The sequence below is a fragment of the Oncorhynchus gorbuscha genome, linkage group LG11, assembly GCF_021184085.1.
Source record: "Oncorhynchus gorbuscha isolate QuinsamMale2020 ecotype Even-year linkage group LG11, OgorEven_v1.0, whole genome shotgun sequence".
Lineage (NCBI taxonomy): Eukaryota > Metazoa > Chordata > Actinopteri > Salmoniformes > Salmonidae > Oncorhynchus > Oncorhynchus gorbuscha.
In genome coordinates, this window is record NC_060183.1 from 21,791,640 (window position 1) to 21,809,117 (window position 17,478).

At 41.8% G+C, this 17,478-nt stretch overlaps 1 protein-coding gene across 1 annotated transcript; it reads right to left on the reverse strand.

Annotated features, from left to right (window-relative positions):
* Positions 1–2,159: 2,159 nt before the first annotated feature.
* Positions 2,160–15,819, reverse strand: LOC124048289 (inhibitor of nuclear factor kappa-B kinase subunit alpha-like). Its single transcript, XM_046368925.1, has 22 exons — positions 15,426–15,819; positions 15,117–15,223; positions 14,591–14,685; positions 14,323–14,440; positions 14,029–14,098; positions 13,863–13,951; positions 13,594–13,683; positions 13,340–13,464; positions 13,080–13,187; positions 10,074–10,209; positions 9,619–9,813; positions 8,967–9,069; positions 8,635–8,758; positions 7,895–8,046; positions 7,644–7,705; positions 6,945–7,054; positions 6,299–6,348; positions 6,035–6,140; positions 5,597–5,744; positions 5,297–5,433; positions 5,080–5,179; positions 2,160–3,605 (listed from the first exon to the last, which is right to left on the reverse strand). The coding sequence occupies exons 2-22, from the start codon at positions 15,219–15,221 to the stop codon at positions 3,540–3,542; spliced, it is 2,289 nt and encodes a 762-aa protein (XP_046224881.1). The 5' UTR covers positions 15,222–15,223; positions 15,426–15,819; the 3' UTR covers positions 2,160–3,539.
* Between the last annotated feature and the right edge of the window lie 1,659 nt (positions 15,820–17,478).

A 17,478-nucleotide genomic window follows, 5' to 3' on the forward strand; every position in this document is an offset into this window, starting at 1 on the left:
TTAACTAACAACGAAACAATGAATTTTGTTGTTCACTCAGAATTCAACAGTAGTTATTGGGTTGGAGAGATTACAAAGAATAAGTATTATTAGAAAAGAGTACAATCACAACACTTGGAACATGGAACAAAACGTACAGCAGTTATTGTGGTCTTGTATTAAGGAATGTTCGTATTGTAAAATGCTAAATGAAAAACACCAGACAAAACCACTTTGCCTCGTGAAACCTAGAGTCCTAGACTGGGCTTCAGGACAGTCCGACCACAAGTTTATTTTTATACAGTTCTACAGTGGCAGTTGTTACTTACAAGCAGTTGCTATTTTAGTGCAGTTTGCCAGGCCACAGCAAACGCTGAATAGTTTAATTCATTTTCCTCATCCATCACTGCAAAGTGAATGCAAAGCAGAAACTAACTCAGATCCTGAAGACGTGATGACACCCACAGAGTAGGATTGACTAATAGCCTATATTTAAATGATGCCGTGTGAGCAAAGAAATATGAGAAGTTCCACAGAACCATGGACGATGAAGATATCTTCTTCCTTTCTTTGGAGCAAAGAAGAAACACAAAACAACAAGCAACTAAAGCTCAATTACGAGGTGAAGAGAGAACCAACTGCCACTTGAAGAAGGGAATGCAAACATATTCATCTGACAAAAGCTACGGTCACATGTCTGAAGAGAGGACAAAAAGACCTACTATTCCATTTAATAAAATTATCCAAGAAGGGGAGTAGGTTACATTTCCCTGCCGGACATGACCTGTCCAGCTCCACAGGCACTCACCCCCCCACTGCTCTTAAATCATTTCCTGACATCTGCAGTAAAACTAATATGTCACATGGCCAGCTGAGAGTGACTCTTTTCAACGGAAACAAAGAAACATTGGTGATAATCACAGGGTGGGGGAAAGTGCAAGACCAGTATATCCTGCACATCCTTCAGTGGTCAGTGACTCATGTATTGAATCAGTGACTGTCTCTTAGGCTGCGTTTACAAAGGCAGCCCAATTCTGATTTTTCTCCACTTATTGGTCTTTTGACCAATCACATCAGATCTTTTCACATCGGATCTTTTTCAGAGCTGATGTGATTGGTCATAAGACCAATTAGTGAAAGAAATTATCAGAATTGAGATGCCTGTGTAAACGCAGCTTGTGTGCAGAAACAGAATTTGGCCCATATCCACAAAGCATCTCAGAAAATGGCATAGGAATCCTGTTAATACCGGTTTTAAAGACACAAAAAAACAACTTACAACTCAAGAGTAGATTTTGGGATGATGTTAAGATAGTACCCAGACAAACTGTGAGCCAGGAATCAAATGAACTCATACAAGTTCATCTCAGATGGTAATCAGGACAGTTTGAGGTACCGCAAAGGAAAGATAGTGATGACGCTCATTGACGTTGTTGCCAATTGGAAAATAACCAAAAAAAACTCTACAACACAGGTTGCATCAGACAACCACAGTGAATGTGACTGCATCAAATGTTGCAATGGTAAAACATTTGATATACATTTTCACCTGACATGATCACTTTGTCTACTCTTTAATTATTGCCTAATTCTGATGGTTGTTAAAAGTGGAATTTTGACAATAATTACCATTATATCAACACACTCCTCACTCCCATTTAACAACAAAATCCCTTTGGCACAGTAGGCAGTCAACGTTTGAAAGGTCTACCATTTTCATCGAACACAATCAAAGTTAACATAAGCCCTAGATTCCTTCAATTTCATCATTTATAGAAATGCCCAATTTAGACATCCCTTTCAACGTCATGTTGCGCTCCAAACGGAGAACTTAAAATAACATGTAATGAAATGGAAAGAAAAACGTGTGTATTTAGTAGTTATAGGTATTTAGGCATAGCATGTAAAATAGGCCTCGTGTGAAATCATTGCCAAAAGCACAAGAGACAGAGTTGCCTGTAGCTCTAGATTATTCTATACGATCAAACCATGAAATAATCAAAACATTCTTTAAGCAACTCCTTCACACAAACGCCTCCCGTCTTCAGCAAGCCTCAGTTAAAATCCACCATTGGAATTTGGTAGAGCAGAAAATATAGACAGTGGGCACCACTTGCAGAAACAGGGAACACCACAAACATTAGCTTCTTAGAACTAATATAAAGCAATACAAATTCATGCCAAGTCCACTTTTTATTGTAATACCAAGTCCATGTTTGATATTTACACAATACAATTACTAAAAAAGCAAACATTCAGACATGGGTTTTTAACATCAGATGGTGACAAACCTTGAAGAGGGAAACTGACATAGCAGGTCACTTAAATACTACAAAATAAACGGTATCCATTGCACTTTAAACTACATAAATACAACTTATAGATTTAAATGTACATGTCTTTCTGGAGCAAAGTGTGTACTTCATCTTTGTTACACCTCCCGGGTGGTGCGTTCAATCATTTATCATGGCCCGCCATACGTTTCTATTCATTGAGCATCCAGTGAAAAGAAAGAATGACAGTGCACCTGACAAACTGAATCTAACTTGTGGTATTCTATTTTTCAGGTTTAAACATTTTCAACATGTGGGAAAAAAAACATACCAGCATTCTTAGTGACACAAACGTCACAAAGTAACTACAGGATTCCCCCCCCCCTTCCCCCAATCCATGTAAAGTGTGTTTAGTCATGATGGAATACTTTTAGTCAATTAAAATACAGTTTATATATGGTCAAAACCCTTTCCCCTTGATCGATGCATGACTTGATTTCAAATACAGCTGATCCATTTCCTGTCCCGTTGGATGATTGTAACAAGAGGTGTCACAAGGGCCCAGACTGATGAATAGGGTTCTAGAGGGCATCTAGGACCCCAGATGTCTGACTCCTACTTCCTCGGCACAAACAGGATGGAGGATACTTGGGAATGTCAAAAGTGCTGCTGGTCGATTGTAATTCCCCCCCCCCCCCCTCTCTTTTCCTTGTGCTGCGTCACATCACGAGACATGATGGGGCTGAACACAAACGTCCGTGCCTAGAAAGCTTTCTTATCACTCCCATTTCCTTAGCCCAAACACTTTCCAGCTCTGTCATTCCAAAACTTTGACTCACAATCAATTTCAGTTTACACTGATACTTTGATAAGATAATAGTAAAATATGGATTTTGATGAATAGTGGTACTTAGATTTGCACAATGATCTGCGAGGTAAAATTAAAAAGGTTACATTTGCATGAAGAGTAATGGACGACTGACATGTCGTGTTCAGACTCTTTTTTTTTTGTTCATATAAAAACAAAATTATATACATCCACCCTTCTCACCAAATAGATGAGGAAACGGAGAAGAGAAAACCATTGAGCATTTGTATTTTTTGATCTGCCTTTTAAGAAGCTCAGGTTAGCCGTTAAAGTGAGTTACCAAATCCACACATCAAAATGTACAATTACATGAACTGCCGTGACTCCATTTTGTTAACAGCATTCTGTCCTTAGTGTTACTTGGTTGGAGGGCAGGCAGGGATGAGCTGGACAGTGCTTTGTTTACTGTTGACATGTATTCACACATTTCGTTTGAGCAGTTTCGTAGACAATGTTTCGTATTTAGTCCAGCTCCAATCTTGCTCCTACAAAGAGATGACATAACATTGACCTCAATGAAGCTTTAAGGTTGTCGCTGTAACAAAGAAAAGGGTTAACTGTGGAGTGGACACAAGGTCAAAATTGTGAAAAACCATGAACAAAAATGTGTATTTTGGTTTTTAATTTAAGACTAGGCAGAAGGTTAGCAGTGTGGTTAAGGTTTAAAATCACATTTTAAGAAGACAAATTGCAGAATTATGTGGCGTTTGACTTTGGGGCTGCGGTAACTAGTGATGACCATGGTGTTTGGTTTGTGGTTTAGACACCGTATCAATCTCAGTGCCCTCTGGGAAAGGCAGCCAACCTCCCCAGACATGTTTCGAATGGATGAGATTAGCCAGTTAGCCTTAAGGACATGTCTGAGCCCACTTAATACAACACAAGGTTGGGAAAAAGACAGAGGGAACCTTATCACCCTCCTGACCTGGGACACCTAATCCCACCCTGATAGGGAGTGGACATAGAGAACAGTGTGACTGGTAAATGACGCACACCAGTGGTGCCAACTTAACAAGTACCTACATGTTTCAATTCCACGTTATAGACTGAACGAAAATATAAACGCAACACGTAAAGTGTTGGTCCCATGTTTCATGAGCTGAAATAAGAGATTCCAGAAATGTTCCACATGCACAAAAAGGTTATTTCTCTCAAAACTTTGTATGCATCCCTGTTAGTGAGCATTTCTCCTTTGCCAAGATAATCCATCCACCTGACAGGTGTGGCATATCAAGAAGCTGATGAAACAGCATGATCATTACACAGCTGCACCTTGTACTGGGGACAATAAAAAAATGCCACTGACATGTGCAGTTTTGTCACAACACAATGCCACAAACGTCTCAAGTTTTACAGGGGAGTGCAATTGGCATGCTGACTACAGGAATGTCCACCAGAGCTGTTGCCAGAGAACGTCATGTTAATTTCTCTACCATAAGCTGCCTCCAACGTCATTTTAGAGACTTTGGCAGTTCATCCAACCGGCCTCACAACCGCAGACCACGTGTAACCACACCAGCCTCAGACCTCCACATCTAGCTTCTTCACCTGCAGGATCGTCTGAGACCAGCCACCCGGACAGCTGATGAAACCGAGGAGTATTTCTGTCTGTAATAAAGCCCTTATGTGGGGAAAACTCTGCATCTGCATTCTGATTGGCTGGGCCTGGCTCCTCCAGTGGGTGGGCCTATACCCTCCCATGCTCCCTATGGCTGCACCACTGCCCAGTCATGCGAAATCCATAGTTTAGGGCCTAACGAATTTGTTTCAATTGACTTGATTTCCTTATATGAACTATAACGCAGTAAATTTATTTTTCTTCAGTACAGACGTGCGTGTGACTTAACACACTGCAGAAAACGTGGTGACGTGCAACACTGAGATATAAGACGCTGCATTGACAGAATACCAGGCTTCCATTACAAGTCTTGCCGGCTGAGAGACAACGTCCCAACTCACCACTATGCTTTTGGACTGCTCGTCAGCAGCTTCCTGCATCAGGCTGGTCAGCTGACTGAGGTACTTCTGGTTCTCCTGAAGCAGACGCGGGGCAGCATCACTGGAGGGAAGGAGAAACAAAGAGAACAAGTCACCTACTGTCCTAAGGCCATTCCTTTTCATTCTGCTACAATAAACATGTCAACCCCCCCCGTCTGTCTACTGTATAGCCCAGTACCTATCGTTGGGTCCTGGTAGGGAGGTCAGGGGGTGAGGGTTGCTGATGGGCTGGGCAGACTGGGCCCACTGGGACACCTGCAGGGGGTTGGACAACTCTGGGCTGGCTGCTATCGAGTTCCTTGCAGAGTTCTGAGCCTGGGAGAAGACAAATGACTTACACTGAACACGTGTTCACTTATTATGACCTATGTGAGGTCAATAGAAAACTGCACGATGTAAAATAACCCAATGCCACCTTACAGTAGATCTCGTGACCTTATGACTAACTGAACTCTGGTTCTACCTCTCTGTCACTCACACAGGCAATCTTCAGTAGGTGCCAGAACTCTCGCTGTCTCTTGACCTGCATCTGCATCACAGTGTTGTCGGCATCCTTGATGTTCTCCAGCGTCTTCTCAATCCGTGGGAACAGGTCAATTATCTTCTGCTTGCTCAGTAAGATCTTACTGCATGGGGGGGGGGGGGGGGGGGGGGGGGGGGGGGGGGGGGCAGACAGTAAAACCTCAGGAATAGTAAAGAGGTGCAAAATCCAACTAGGCAGCCATATCACCACATTTCTGCGGAACGTTCAGAATTCCGAGATAAATATATCGCATTGAACAGACACATGCCTCTCTGACATGCAGAGTAGAGTGTAGAATCATGTCAGGTCTACTCATGCTATTTCTATCTGCAACGCTCAGTTTATGACCGGGGTGAAGTGACGGTCCACTGAACAGTGCCGGACCCAGTCTACCTGAGATGTGCGTAGAGGTCTCGGAGGACCTTGTCTTGGTTCTGGACAGTCTGGATGATGGCTTTAACCATCTCGGAGCTGTCGCTGCTCACATCAGGGTCAGGCGCTGAGGGAAGAACAGGACACTGGTGTCAGGTGGTGGTAGCGCTTAGAATTACAGTTGTACCATTACAGATTCTATTCCATATCCAAAAGTACTACTGTCTTATGGACATTTATGACAGCTGCAGTGCAGTGACTGTTTATTGGTCCAAAGTGGCTTACTTCTGCATTTCATCTTCAGTTGTTTGTAGAGTTCAATGGCCTTCTCCTCTCTGAAAACAACGAATAAACAAGTCATTATTTTAGAACATTCATTTTATTCAGAAGAGTTGACCTTTTCTTCTTAAAAAGTGTGCATTTGAGTACTCTAAAATCAGTGTTTCCCAACCCTGGTCCTCGAGTACCCCCCAACAGCACACATTTTGATTGTAACCCTGGACAAGCACACCTGATTTAACTTGTCAACTAATCATCAAGCCCTTGAACGGGGTATATTTGTCAAGGGCTACAACGAAACTGTGTACTGTTGGGGGTACTGGAGGACCAGGGTTGGGAAACACTTCTCTAAAATGTATATGAGTGGCAATGCAAATTAAAGAACAACATTAGGTTAGCTGTCAGATCAGCTACTAGCTTTAGCTGGACACAGAAGCCAGACATCTCAATAAGGTTCCATCCACTTCTACTTAAAAAGGAAAGATTCACCCGGTTTGAATGTTTGAACAACATATAGTGCAGATATACAGGAAAACATTAAATGACCCCAGGAATCTATAGAACATCGCTCAGACACTCAGACAGATAGACCCTTGATGCGTTTCATGGAGGAGAGACAGAGCGTGTCATTCACGGCTGGTATAGAACTCACAGCTGCTCCATGACGTCTCCTTGGCGACGGGCGTAGGGACTCCGCTGCAACTCCACAATCTCCGAGTGTAACGACATGATTTCCTCGTCCAGGTGGCTCACCTCTGCCACCTGGTGGACCAGACACATTACACCTGGTCTTTCAATGGTAATAGGTAGAGTTGCCCCTGAGCACTGATAGAGGGTCATACTTTTATTAACCTGACGATAACAGTTGGTGGGGTAATCCGATTCTAGACCTGTGGTTAAAGGGCAATCTGCAGTTACCACATCCATTTTTTGGGGACATATAAATTAATGATATGTACCCATTGATTCCTGAAGAATATAACGTCTTAATAGGTCATGAGTTCAGTTCAACTGTCGTACCCCATCAGAACCCCAAAAATACACTTGTTTTAGTCCAATGTTTGTAAACAATGTCATTCTAAAACAGTTTATAACATCAAAACTATACATTTTGATATCATGGATGGTCAGTCCTTGCATCCAGAGCTCTGTCTATGTATTTGAGTGGTTACATTTCTCCAGCCCCATCCCTTAGCCTTTTACCAAAACAAGGGCAGATGTGTTCTATACCAACAATCAATTTGGAATGAAGAAAATCTACTGTACATGAGAATATATATATATATATATATTTTTACACCCGGAATACACGCAGCAAGGTTCCTAAGTTTGTCCCCATCCCTGCTGGTACCTGTGCATAAGCAGCAGCTTTCCCCTCGTTCTCCTGCCACGCTTTCAGCATCTTCTCTGACGCTGTGGGGTAAAAAGAACCAAATCTCACGAAAACAACATCTTTTCACAACACAAAACCATTGTTGCTTCTGAACTGGCACCCTATTCTCTACTATGGGCCCTATGTAGGGAATAGGGCACCATTTCAGACACAGGGCCATGTGGGTGACTATTCTTGGCACTACCGATCATTAGCCGGCAGACACTCACAGATCCCATAATGCATCTGGTCGCTGTACTTCTCCAGGTCGTATTGAATGCTGCTCTTGAAGAAGTCCAGCTTGGCCTTCAGCTGCTGGGAGAAGGCAAACATGCCGTTCTTGCACCGGGTCAGGTTGGTGTTGTAGCGTAGGAGGCTCAGCCTGGACACACACACAGAATAGAATAACTGTCTGTTCAAAGACAGAAATGTACATCAAGATAACACGGGATCACACCAATTTCCCCCCAAAAAAACAGCCTCGAGCTAATTTCAGCGCACGTGAAAGGAAAGGTGAACTGAATGAGCACTTCTACCTGTCAAAATGCACTAATTCGACTGTAACCTTTTTCGCGTACAATAACATCGCTGACTCAATCTTGCAAAGTTATGTTTGCTGCATTTAAAAAGGCTGATATTATGTTAATTCGATCACAATTCTCACATCAGGAAAGTTGATCTGAAAGCTAGTGTAAACTAATGGGGCAACACTAGTGCAGTTCACCAAAGTTCAATCTCATGTGTCTCAGCGCGGGCTGGCATTGCTTCTGCACGGCTGCGCGTGCAAAGCTCATTGGGAACATGGAATCCCACACCACAGATGAAAAAGCAACTGGCCGATTCTTCGAAAGCAAATCTGGGAACTTCTTTTAGCAATTTCAGTTTGGTAATATGGTAATGTCTCAACGTAAATAATCTCACTTCCTTTCAGATTTGTTTAATTCTAGTACAGCCATGCTGGCTTACTCACATGGCAGCCCTCTGGCCCTGGAACAATCTGCTGTAGTCATCCTTCAGTCCACAGATGTAACTAACCGCCTCGCCCCACACCTTCTTCAGCACCACCAAGGGAAGCTGGGACTTAGCTTCCCGTACTGGGGGAAAAAGACGACATAAGGCTTGGTACATATGAAGGAAGAACAAACTGAAGACATTTTTTAACCAAACGATGGAAGGAGGATTTTGTTTTTGCCCAAAAAACTAAAAAAAAGCACTACCTCTAATTGCATGAGCTTGTATTCCGATCCAAATCGGCTTAACATCTCAAAATATTTATCAGCGGGCAGAGAAAACAGTACTCACCAATAGCGTTGACTTCATCAGGCAGCTGTCTTGCACTGAAGGGACCAGAGTACTTGGTGAGGCTCTTGTCAAACAAATAGATGATGTAACTGTCCCAGCCTCGCTGCACAACACACAAAGCACACACAATCACTTTACATGGGGGTCAAATGCTAAACATGTTCATGCTGAAGAGGTGAGTAAGATTTACAATGTGTTGCATCGAAACCTGCTCGACGACTCAAAATTAATTATTCCGCTGCTCTATCGTTTGCTACATACTTCAGTCTGAGACGGCCGTCATTTAAGTTGTTTGTGGTGAAGTCAAAATGAGGGGTGTTGTACAAAACAAAGTTATCAGCAATTGGATCATCTCGAACCAAACAGTATCAATGCCAAATTTGGCAAAACATCACTTTACCCACATGTGTTTTGGCTCTGGCCCAACATATTGGTTTCTGTGACCAATCAGACGGTCTAGAATGGATTTCCATTCTAGAAATTGTCAGGGAGGTACTCTGATCCAGACTCACCGCGGAGAACAAACTAATGTCCGTGGGCGTGGTGTAGTTTTTGGCCGGAGCAAGGAGTTTGGGAAGCCAGGCAATCAAAACAGTCTAACAAATAACATAACACCAACGAAGTAGCAGAGTGGAACCAAAAGGAGTCTTACCACCCCGTCAAGGACACACTGGGCTGCAGCCTTCCTGGGGTCCAGCGACACACCCGTCTCCTGCAAAAGCTCCTGGTTGACCAGCTCAATCTTGGTCTCAGTCTCGATGCGGCGCTGCAGGCTATGGAGGCTCTCCTCTGGGACCAGTTGGAAGGAGTGGACCTGGGCTGTGGTCATGTTTAGGATGTGGACAACCTGCAAATGAGAGAGAATATATGGGTAAAATAAAGGAAGCCGACTGGCTAGCAGATTGAGTCAATCCAAAATATCAAGCACTGACAGCCAAACTTAACATTTTGCTGAAAAGGTATATTAATTGCACATTCACTTACTGAGGAAAAATAAAGAGTTCACTGAATTTTGCCTATGAGACCAAACCAAATAAATGAGGCCAGCCTTGACAGAGAATCTATGGTCAGCTCAATAAATACAGTATGATACATTACAGAACTAACCTTCATGCATAATATTTGTTCCAGCACTTCAAAGCACTGGGGTTTCTTGCTGTCAGCGTTGGTCTTGCCTCCCCTCTGGACAGGATCCCATTTCAGCATCAGTTGAAGCAGCATCTCCATGCGCTCCAGCAGTGTCCTGAATGAGCACAGCGCATATTAACATTGCCCCCGGTGGAGGGGAAATAAATAGGTTCACTCTATTCAGGTCATGGGTCGTTTCTCTCGAGTTAAGAGTCCCGGTTTTCAAATTTCAAGTTATGCTACTCAATGAGGTGAAACGTTTAGAATGTTGTCATAAATTGAGCTGACACGATTCACTGTTCTACATGACAGAAAATCAAAAGTTTGGACACATCTACTCATTCAAGGGTTTTTCTTCATTTTTACTATTTTTCACATTGTAGAATAATAGTGAAGACATAAACTATGAAATAGCACATTTGGAATCATGTAGTAACCAAAACAACTGTTATATGAAAATAAATTTGACATTTATTTGACATACTTGATTCCAACCTCTCTTTTAAAAAGCATGTGAAAAAGGTCATTCAAATAACCAAATTCAACCTAGCTAATTTCCGATTTATACGAAATTGTTTGACTACAGAGGTAGCAAAACTGTACTTCAATTCTATGATACTCCCCCACTTAACATACTGCTTGACTAGTTGGGCCCAAGCTTGCTGTACAACATTAAAACCTATTCAGTCTGTCTACAAACAGGCTCTCAAAGTGCTTGATAGGAAGCCCAATAGCCATCATCATTGTCACATCCTTAGAAAGCATGAGCTCTTGAGTTGGGAAAATCTTGTGCAATACACCGACGCATGTCTTGTATTCAAGATCCTTAATGGCCTGGCTCCCCCTCCACTCAATATTTTTGTTAAACAGAAAACCCAGACATATGGCAGCAGATCCACAAGGTCTGACATGAGAGGTGACTGTATAGTTCCCCTAAGGAAAAGCACCTTTAGTAAATCTGCATTCTCTGTGAGAGCTTCCCATGTCTGGAATACACTGCCATCAGACACACATAACTGCACCACATATCACACTTTCACAAAATGCTTGAAGACCTGGCTAAAGGTCAATCAGATTTGTGAACATGGTCCCTAGCTGTGTGTTGCCGCTTTCCATGTTGTCTGTTGTCTGTAGCTTGTGAGGTGTGGAAACACTTTGTTGCTTTTATGAATTTTGTTTTGCTGCTTTTTGTTCTATGTTGCTCTGTCTGTATGCTATGTCTTGCTTGTCCTATGTTGCTATGTCTTGCTTGTTCTATGGTGCTATTGTCTATATTGTAATTGTTTTTAATAACCTGCCCAGGGACTGCGGTTGAAAATTAGCCGGCTGGCTAAAACCGGCACTCTTACTGAAACGTTGATTAATGTGCACTGTCCCTGTAAAAATAAAATAAACTAAAAAAATAAATAAATAATTCAAAGTAGCCACCCTTTGCCTTGATGACAGCTTTGCACACTCTTCGCATTCTCTCAACCAGCTTCATGAGGTAGTCACCTGGAATGCATTTCAATGAACAGGTGTGCCTTGTTAAAAGTTAATTTGTGGAATTTCTTTCCTTCCTAATGCATTTGAGCCAATCAGATGTGTTGTGACAAGGTAGGGATGACATACAGAAGATAGCCCTATTTGGTAAAAGACCAAGTCCATATTATGGCAAGAACAGCTCAAATAAGCAAAGAGAAACAACAGTCTATCATCACTTTAAGACATGAAGTTCAGTCAATACGGAAGATTAAGAACTTTGAAACTTTCCTCAAGTTCAGTTGCAAAAACCATCAAGTGCTAAGATTAAACTGGCTCTCAGAGGACAACCACAGGAAAGACCAGTTACCTCAGAAATCTGCAATTAACTGCACCTCAGATTGCAGCCCAAATAAATGCTTCAGAGTTCAAGTAACAGACACATCTCAACATGAACTGTTCAGAGGAGACTGCATGAATCAGGCCTTCATGGTTGAATTGCTGCAAAGAAACCACACCAATAAGAGACTTGCTTGGGCCAAAAAAACATGAGCATTGGACATTAGACTGGTGGAAATCTGTCCTTTGGTCTGATGAGTCCAAATGTAAGATTTTTGGTTCCAACCGTCATGTCTTTGTGAGGCGCAGAGTAGGCGAACGGATGATCTCCGCATGTGCGGTTCCCACCGCAAAGCATGGAGGAGGTGGTGTGATGGTGCTTTGCTGGTGACACTGTCTGTGATTTATTTAGAATTCAAGGCACACTTAACCAGCATAGCTACCACAGCATTCTGCAGCGATACGCCATCCCATCTGGTTTGCGCTTAGTGGGACTATCATTTGTTTTTCAACAGGACAATGACCCAACACACCTCCAGGCTGTGTAAGGGCTATTTGACCAAGAATGAGAGTGATGGGAGTGCTGCATCAGATGACCTGGCCACCACAATCACCCGATCTCAACCGAATTGAGATGGTTTGGGATGAGTTGGATGCAGAGTGAAGGAAAAGCAGCCAACAAGTGCTCAGCATATGTGGGAACTGCTTCAAGACTGTTGGAAAAGCATTCGAGGTGACTTCATGAAGCTGGTTGAGAGAATGCCAAGAGTGTGCATAGCTGTCATCAACACAATGGGTTGAAGAATCTGAAATATATTTTGTTGAATATTTTTATTTGTTCAACACCTCTTTTAGTTACTACATGATTCCATATGTGTTATTTCATAGTTTTGGTCTCTTCCTTCCTCTACAATGTAGAAAATAGTACAAATAAAGGAAAACCCTTAAATGAGTAGGTGTGTCCAAACTTTTGACTGGTACTGTGTGTGTCTATATATCTCAATGCTCTGTTACATGACACCCTACTGAACAGGCACCTGATTGCCCAGGTAGAAATATGTCTGTGGCTAAAGGTTCTGATGTGAACCAGCACACACATCCTTCGAGGACCCTGCTGTACATAAAGATGTTAGGCGACAGGTAGTTAATAACACCATCAGAATGAAGAGTGTGATGGCGTCGGACCTGCTCAGATTGTTGGGGTATGGTAGATGTGTGGAAAATCTGACGTCCCCATTCAATTCCTCCACGGCCATGATGTCTTTGGGACCTTTGCTCCGCACTTTGCTGGCCCTGAGGAATAACAACATTGAAATGGCATTTAGGATGGTTGCCTAGTGCCCCTTGGAGGATAACTTAGAATTAAAACTAGCACTTGAGAACTGTGTTACTGTATTAATTTCCTTCGGGGTTGGGGACACAATCAAATGCAGAGGGACAACTACCATTGGACTGGCTGAAGATTGTGCAGAAACGGCCGGAATCCACAGCTGCATTCAAATATCATTGTGCCAAAACTCCAGTAGTCCACTGTGACAGTGTAAGGCTTATTCTCAAATAGCTCAGGTGCCTGGGGAAAAGAATGCAATGTATCAATATGTAAGTCCGGTTTTAACAAACAAACAAAGACAGTAGTGTAACGTTGAATCAATAGGAATCGAGGAGTGCTTGTGGGAGGGGGGGGGGATATTATGCTCACCAAGTACTGCAGTGTTCCCACAAAAGAGGTGCACAGACTCCCCTGGTCCAAGTCTTTGGCATAGCCCAAGTCTATGATTTTGTGAACCAACTGAACAAGGAAAAACATGAAAAATCGTAACATTGCAAGATGAACAGTAATCTTTCAAAATAACAATATCACCATAGTCGATTTCACACTTTACAACACCAATAGCACAAAAATGTAGACCGTTTTAAAACAGAGCATGGTGATAGATTCTGTGTGCTGGTCCATAAATATTGGGTTACCTTTCCGTTGACATCCTGCAGCACTACATTTTCTGGTTTGAGGTCTCTGTGTATGATCTTGTTTTCATGTAAATACTGGACACCTGAACCTGTTAAGACCATTCAGAAAATCAGCTCTATGCAGAGCAACGATTGACACAACCCAACGGTGTGGTACAGTACATACCGACGTCATTAAGCAGGGAAAGCACTTCACTTTCTTTCAGACCACAGCAATTTTCTGGCTTGCTCAGCATCTGTCAAATTCAACCATTAACACATTGTTAGACAAATGGCGTGCCCTTCCGCAAGGCATTAACCACTTAACTACTCCAGGGGCACTGCACTGTGGCTAACCCTGTTTCTCTACCCCCCCCCCCCAGGAGAGTATGTAGGTGCCAAGGGGTTTCAAATCAAAATGATACATTTGCGTGGACTTTAAGGAAAATTGACAAGTAAGTATTAATCCTCTGCAGTCCACCTTTCTGAGGTCTCCCTTGGAGCAGTACTCCATGGCCAGCAGTGGAAGGTCGTTTAAGGCAATGTGCTTCATCTCCTCTGGCACGTCTCGCGCTGTCACTACATTGAGATTATTCAACCTGAATATGAAAGAGATAAGAAAAACATTGTACTTGATACTAACAAGCCAATGCCGATATGTCAATGTATCAGTGAAAAGGTGGAAGTCACACTGTTCAAATGTGTGTGGCATTCAATGATGTCCAAAGGATAATACGACGAAGACAAACTTTTTCATGATCTGGATCTCTCTGCTCCACCGGTCTTTGTTTCTTGGTATTAACTCCAGACGACACATTTTCACTGCTATTTTTTCCGATGTATCCTTGGAAACAAGGGGGGGGGGGGGAGTATAATCTATTATCTTGATTGAACCTGTAACAGCTGGTCAATTCAACAGATGTGTACTTATGAATTCACAGAGGGAAAATTACAAAACAGTACGGTATTCCAAAAGCTATTTTTAGGCTACGAAGTGTTTCTCTCAACTGGTGGCCATTGGACCTATGATACATTATATATATATTTTTTAAAATTCAAATACAGATCAACAATTTACATTCTTACATCATACTAAACAGAACGCAGGTATCTATGATACATTATCTGCCACCCAGACAGGCCTACTGTTTACATCTAGGAAGTGGTTGACAACCTTTCACACCTACTTGTAAACATACCTTTATTCAAATCCAGAACAACTAGGGTTAACTATAGAAATGTTGCTAACATTCGCTAGCTAGTTGGAATACTTACATGATTTTGATACAGGTAGACATGGGCAAAACTGCCCATGCCCAATCTCTCTTTGAATTCCCAGTCTCCACAGTTTTGGTTTTGTATGAAAGGAGGCTTATCCATTGCTGCAACGTTAATATCATGAACGATTAATGTTACATTTGGCTATGCAAATTGGCAACATGTACAGTTAGCCAGCTATGCTGTAAATCAAGCATTTACTAGCTAACTGTTAGCTTGATAGCTAAACTACTCATAACAGCTAACGTTCGTGGTGCTAGCTAACATTAGCTAGCTAAACAACTTTCAAGTTTGCCTTACTAGTACCTTCAATTTAGCTCCACCGTCAGATGATGTCCGTAAACAAAACGTATTAATAGCCAATATAGACGTTTAAACTTTACAATCGCCCATGTTTTCCTCGCAGGGTTGTACCCATGACTGTTCAACGAAGCTCGTAGACGAAGTAAACATAGCTACCGTTAGCTAAGCTAGCTCGTTGGACAGACAGCTAGCTAACGCTGCTGGCTATCAAAACTGGGAAACTATTGGAGTAATACTATAATCTAAGATACGTATTACGTTACTTTGCTATTTCATACGAGAGTCATTGGCTGTTTTTTTCCAGAAAAATAAAGATAATCTTCTTGTGTCTGACCAATGCACCTAGACAGGAATGTGCGCTTTCCTAGATGTGACGTCACCAAGAAACCCGGCAGCTTTTCTGAATTTAAAAAAATGAAACGGGGGGCCAGGGGCCTCATTTATTTACGCTGACTGTGATGGTTTAATATTCGGGAAATAGTTAGGATAGTCTACCATTCGCTCCATCTCTTATTTAACTGGAACCAATTCACAGTAGCAAATAGATAAGCCATTTCAAGTATTTGCTCTATTTGACCCGAACTGATGCGCAGTTAACAGTAGAACAGACGGTTCACCTTTCCCATTTACATTTGTAGGCTACTGCATCTGAATAATGTAATGTTACATTTCTTCAGTAGACAATATTTAATTTATTAACAATGTACATATACAGTGTCATAACCATTGTAGAATAAATTCTTCACCTTTGCTGGCCATGATGAGTTCATATTCCCGAAGTAGCCATACAGCGAATTACCATGCACATCTCTCATTGTGCCTATTGGATATTGTAATTTCAAGTTTTTGCATCAGAAAGGGAGCGAGGTTTATAACTTACAGTAGAATTTAACAGTTGAATAGACAGTTGATATTTTGCATTGAAGTGTATAGACTACCACTGTAAGTAGGCCTGTAGCCTGCTTGTGCAGTCTTTTCAGAAATGGCACACGCAGATATTTATTAAATGTATTATACGGTTATAATTGAGCTCCTGGTGAGGACTAGATTGTATAAAGCTAAGGACATTTACTTTTCGTAGCAGGTTAGGAGAACTTACGCAGCAGGTTAAGATAATTAACGTAGCAGGTTAGGACAATTAGGTTAAGTTTAGGACAATAGTTCGTTTTAGGGTTCGTTAACGTTCTCCCCGAAAATACAAAAAAAAAACGTTTTTTGACGATTTATGCATCAATTCCGTCGGTAGCTGTATACATCTAGCCACAACTGTTGTGTCCGACAAAAGTTGTTGCTCAGTATGACGTCATGCCAAAGACCTTAAACACCATGAGAGTGAAAGTACGTGACTGACACACACAGTTTTACTTTCTTCTTGTTCCATACTCAATGCGTATTCACCACAGGTGCAAACGCTCTGGCCTATGACAGTCCAGAGAGGATATATAAATAAATAAATAAATATGCCCTCGTTTTGTCGAGATCAGAAGATAATGTTTTTCTTTATAAAAAAATAACAAAAGTTATTTTTGTCAAGATCAGGAGATAAACTATAAATAGGAGTGGACTTATTGATGATAGATTGACTATGGCTGAGGCAGAGCCCACGGTGCATCCGTTTTTTATTTTGATCAGTGATTAACACTTGCAAAAACGTCATTATGTCTGTCAGTTATAGATGTCTTCCAGATTTGGCTCCACTACAATCACATTTTAAAGGCATGCAAAAGGTGGGGTCGCACTTCTATTTTAAATGGATTGAATGTGCAGTGTTCAGTGCAAGAAACGTTAACATCCAGGTCTGTGGTTTCAGACTACCAATGAAAGATTATCAAACTACCAATACAAGTTTATTTTAATCTCGTAAATAGTTTTAACAGAGTGGTCAGCCTCTCAATAGAAGAAAAAACGCAGTCACAAATAACAATTAACAGGTAGTACAGAACATTTTTAACAGCAAAACAGGCGAAGTGAATCACATGTTGATGTTTCTAAATACTCAAACATTTAATGTAGAATACAGTCTAATGGTTATTTCAGCCCCAAATGGTGGGCAAAA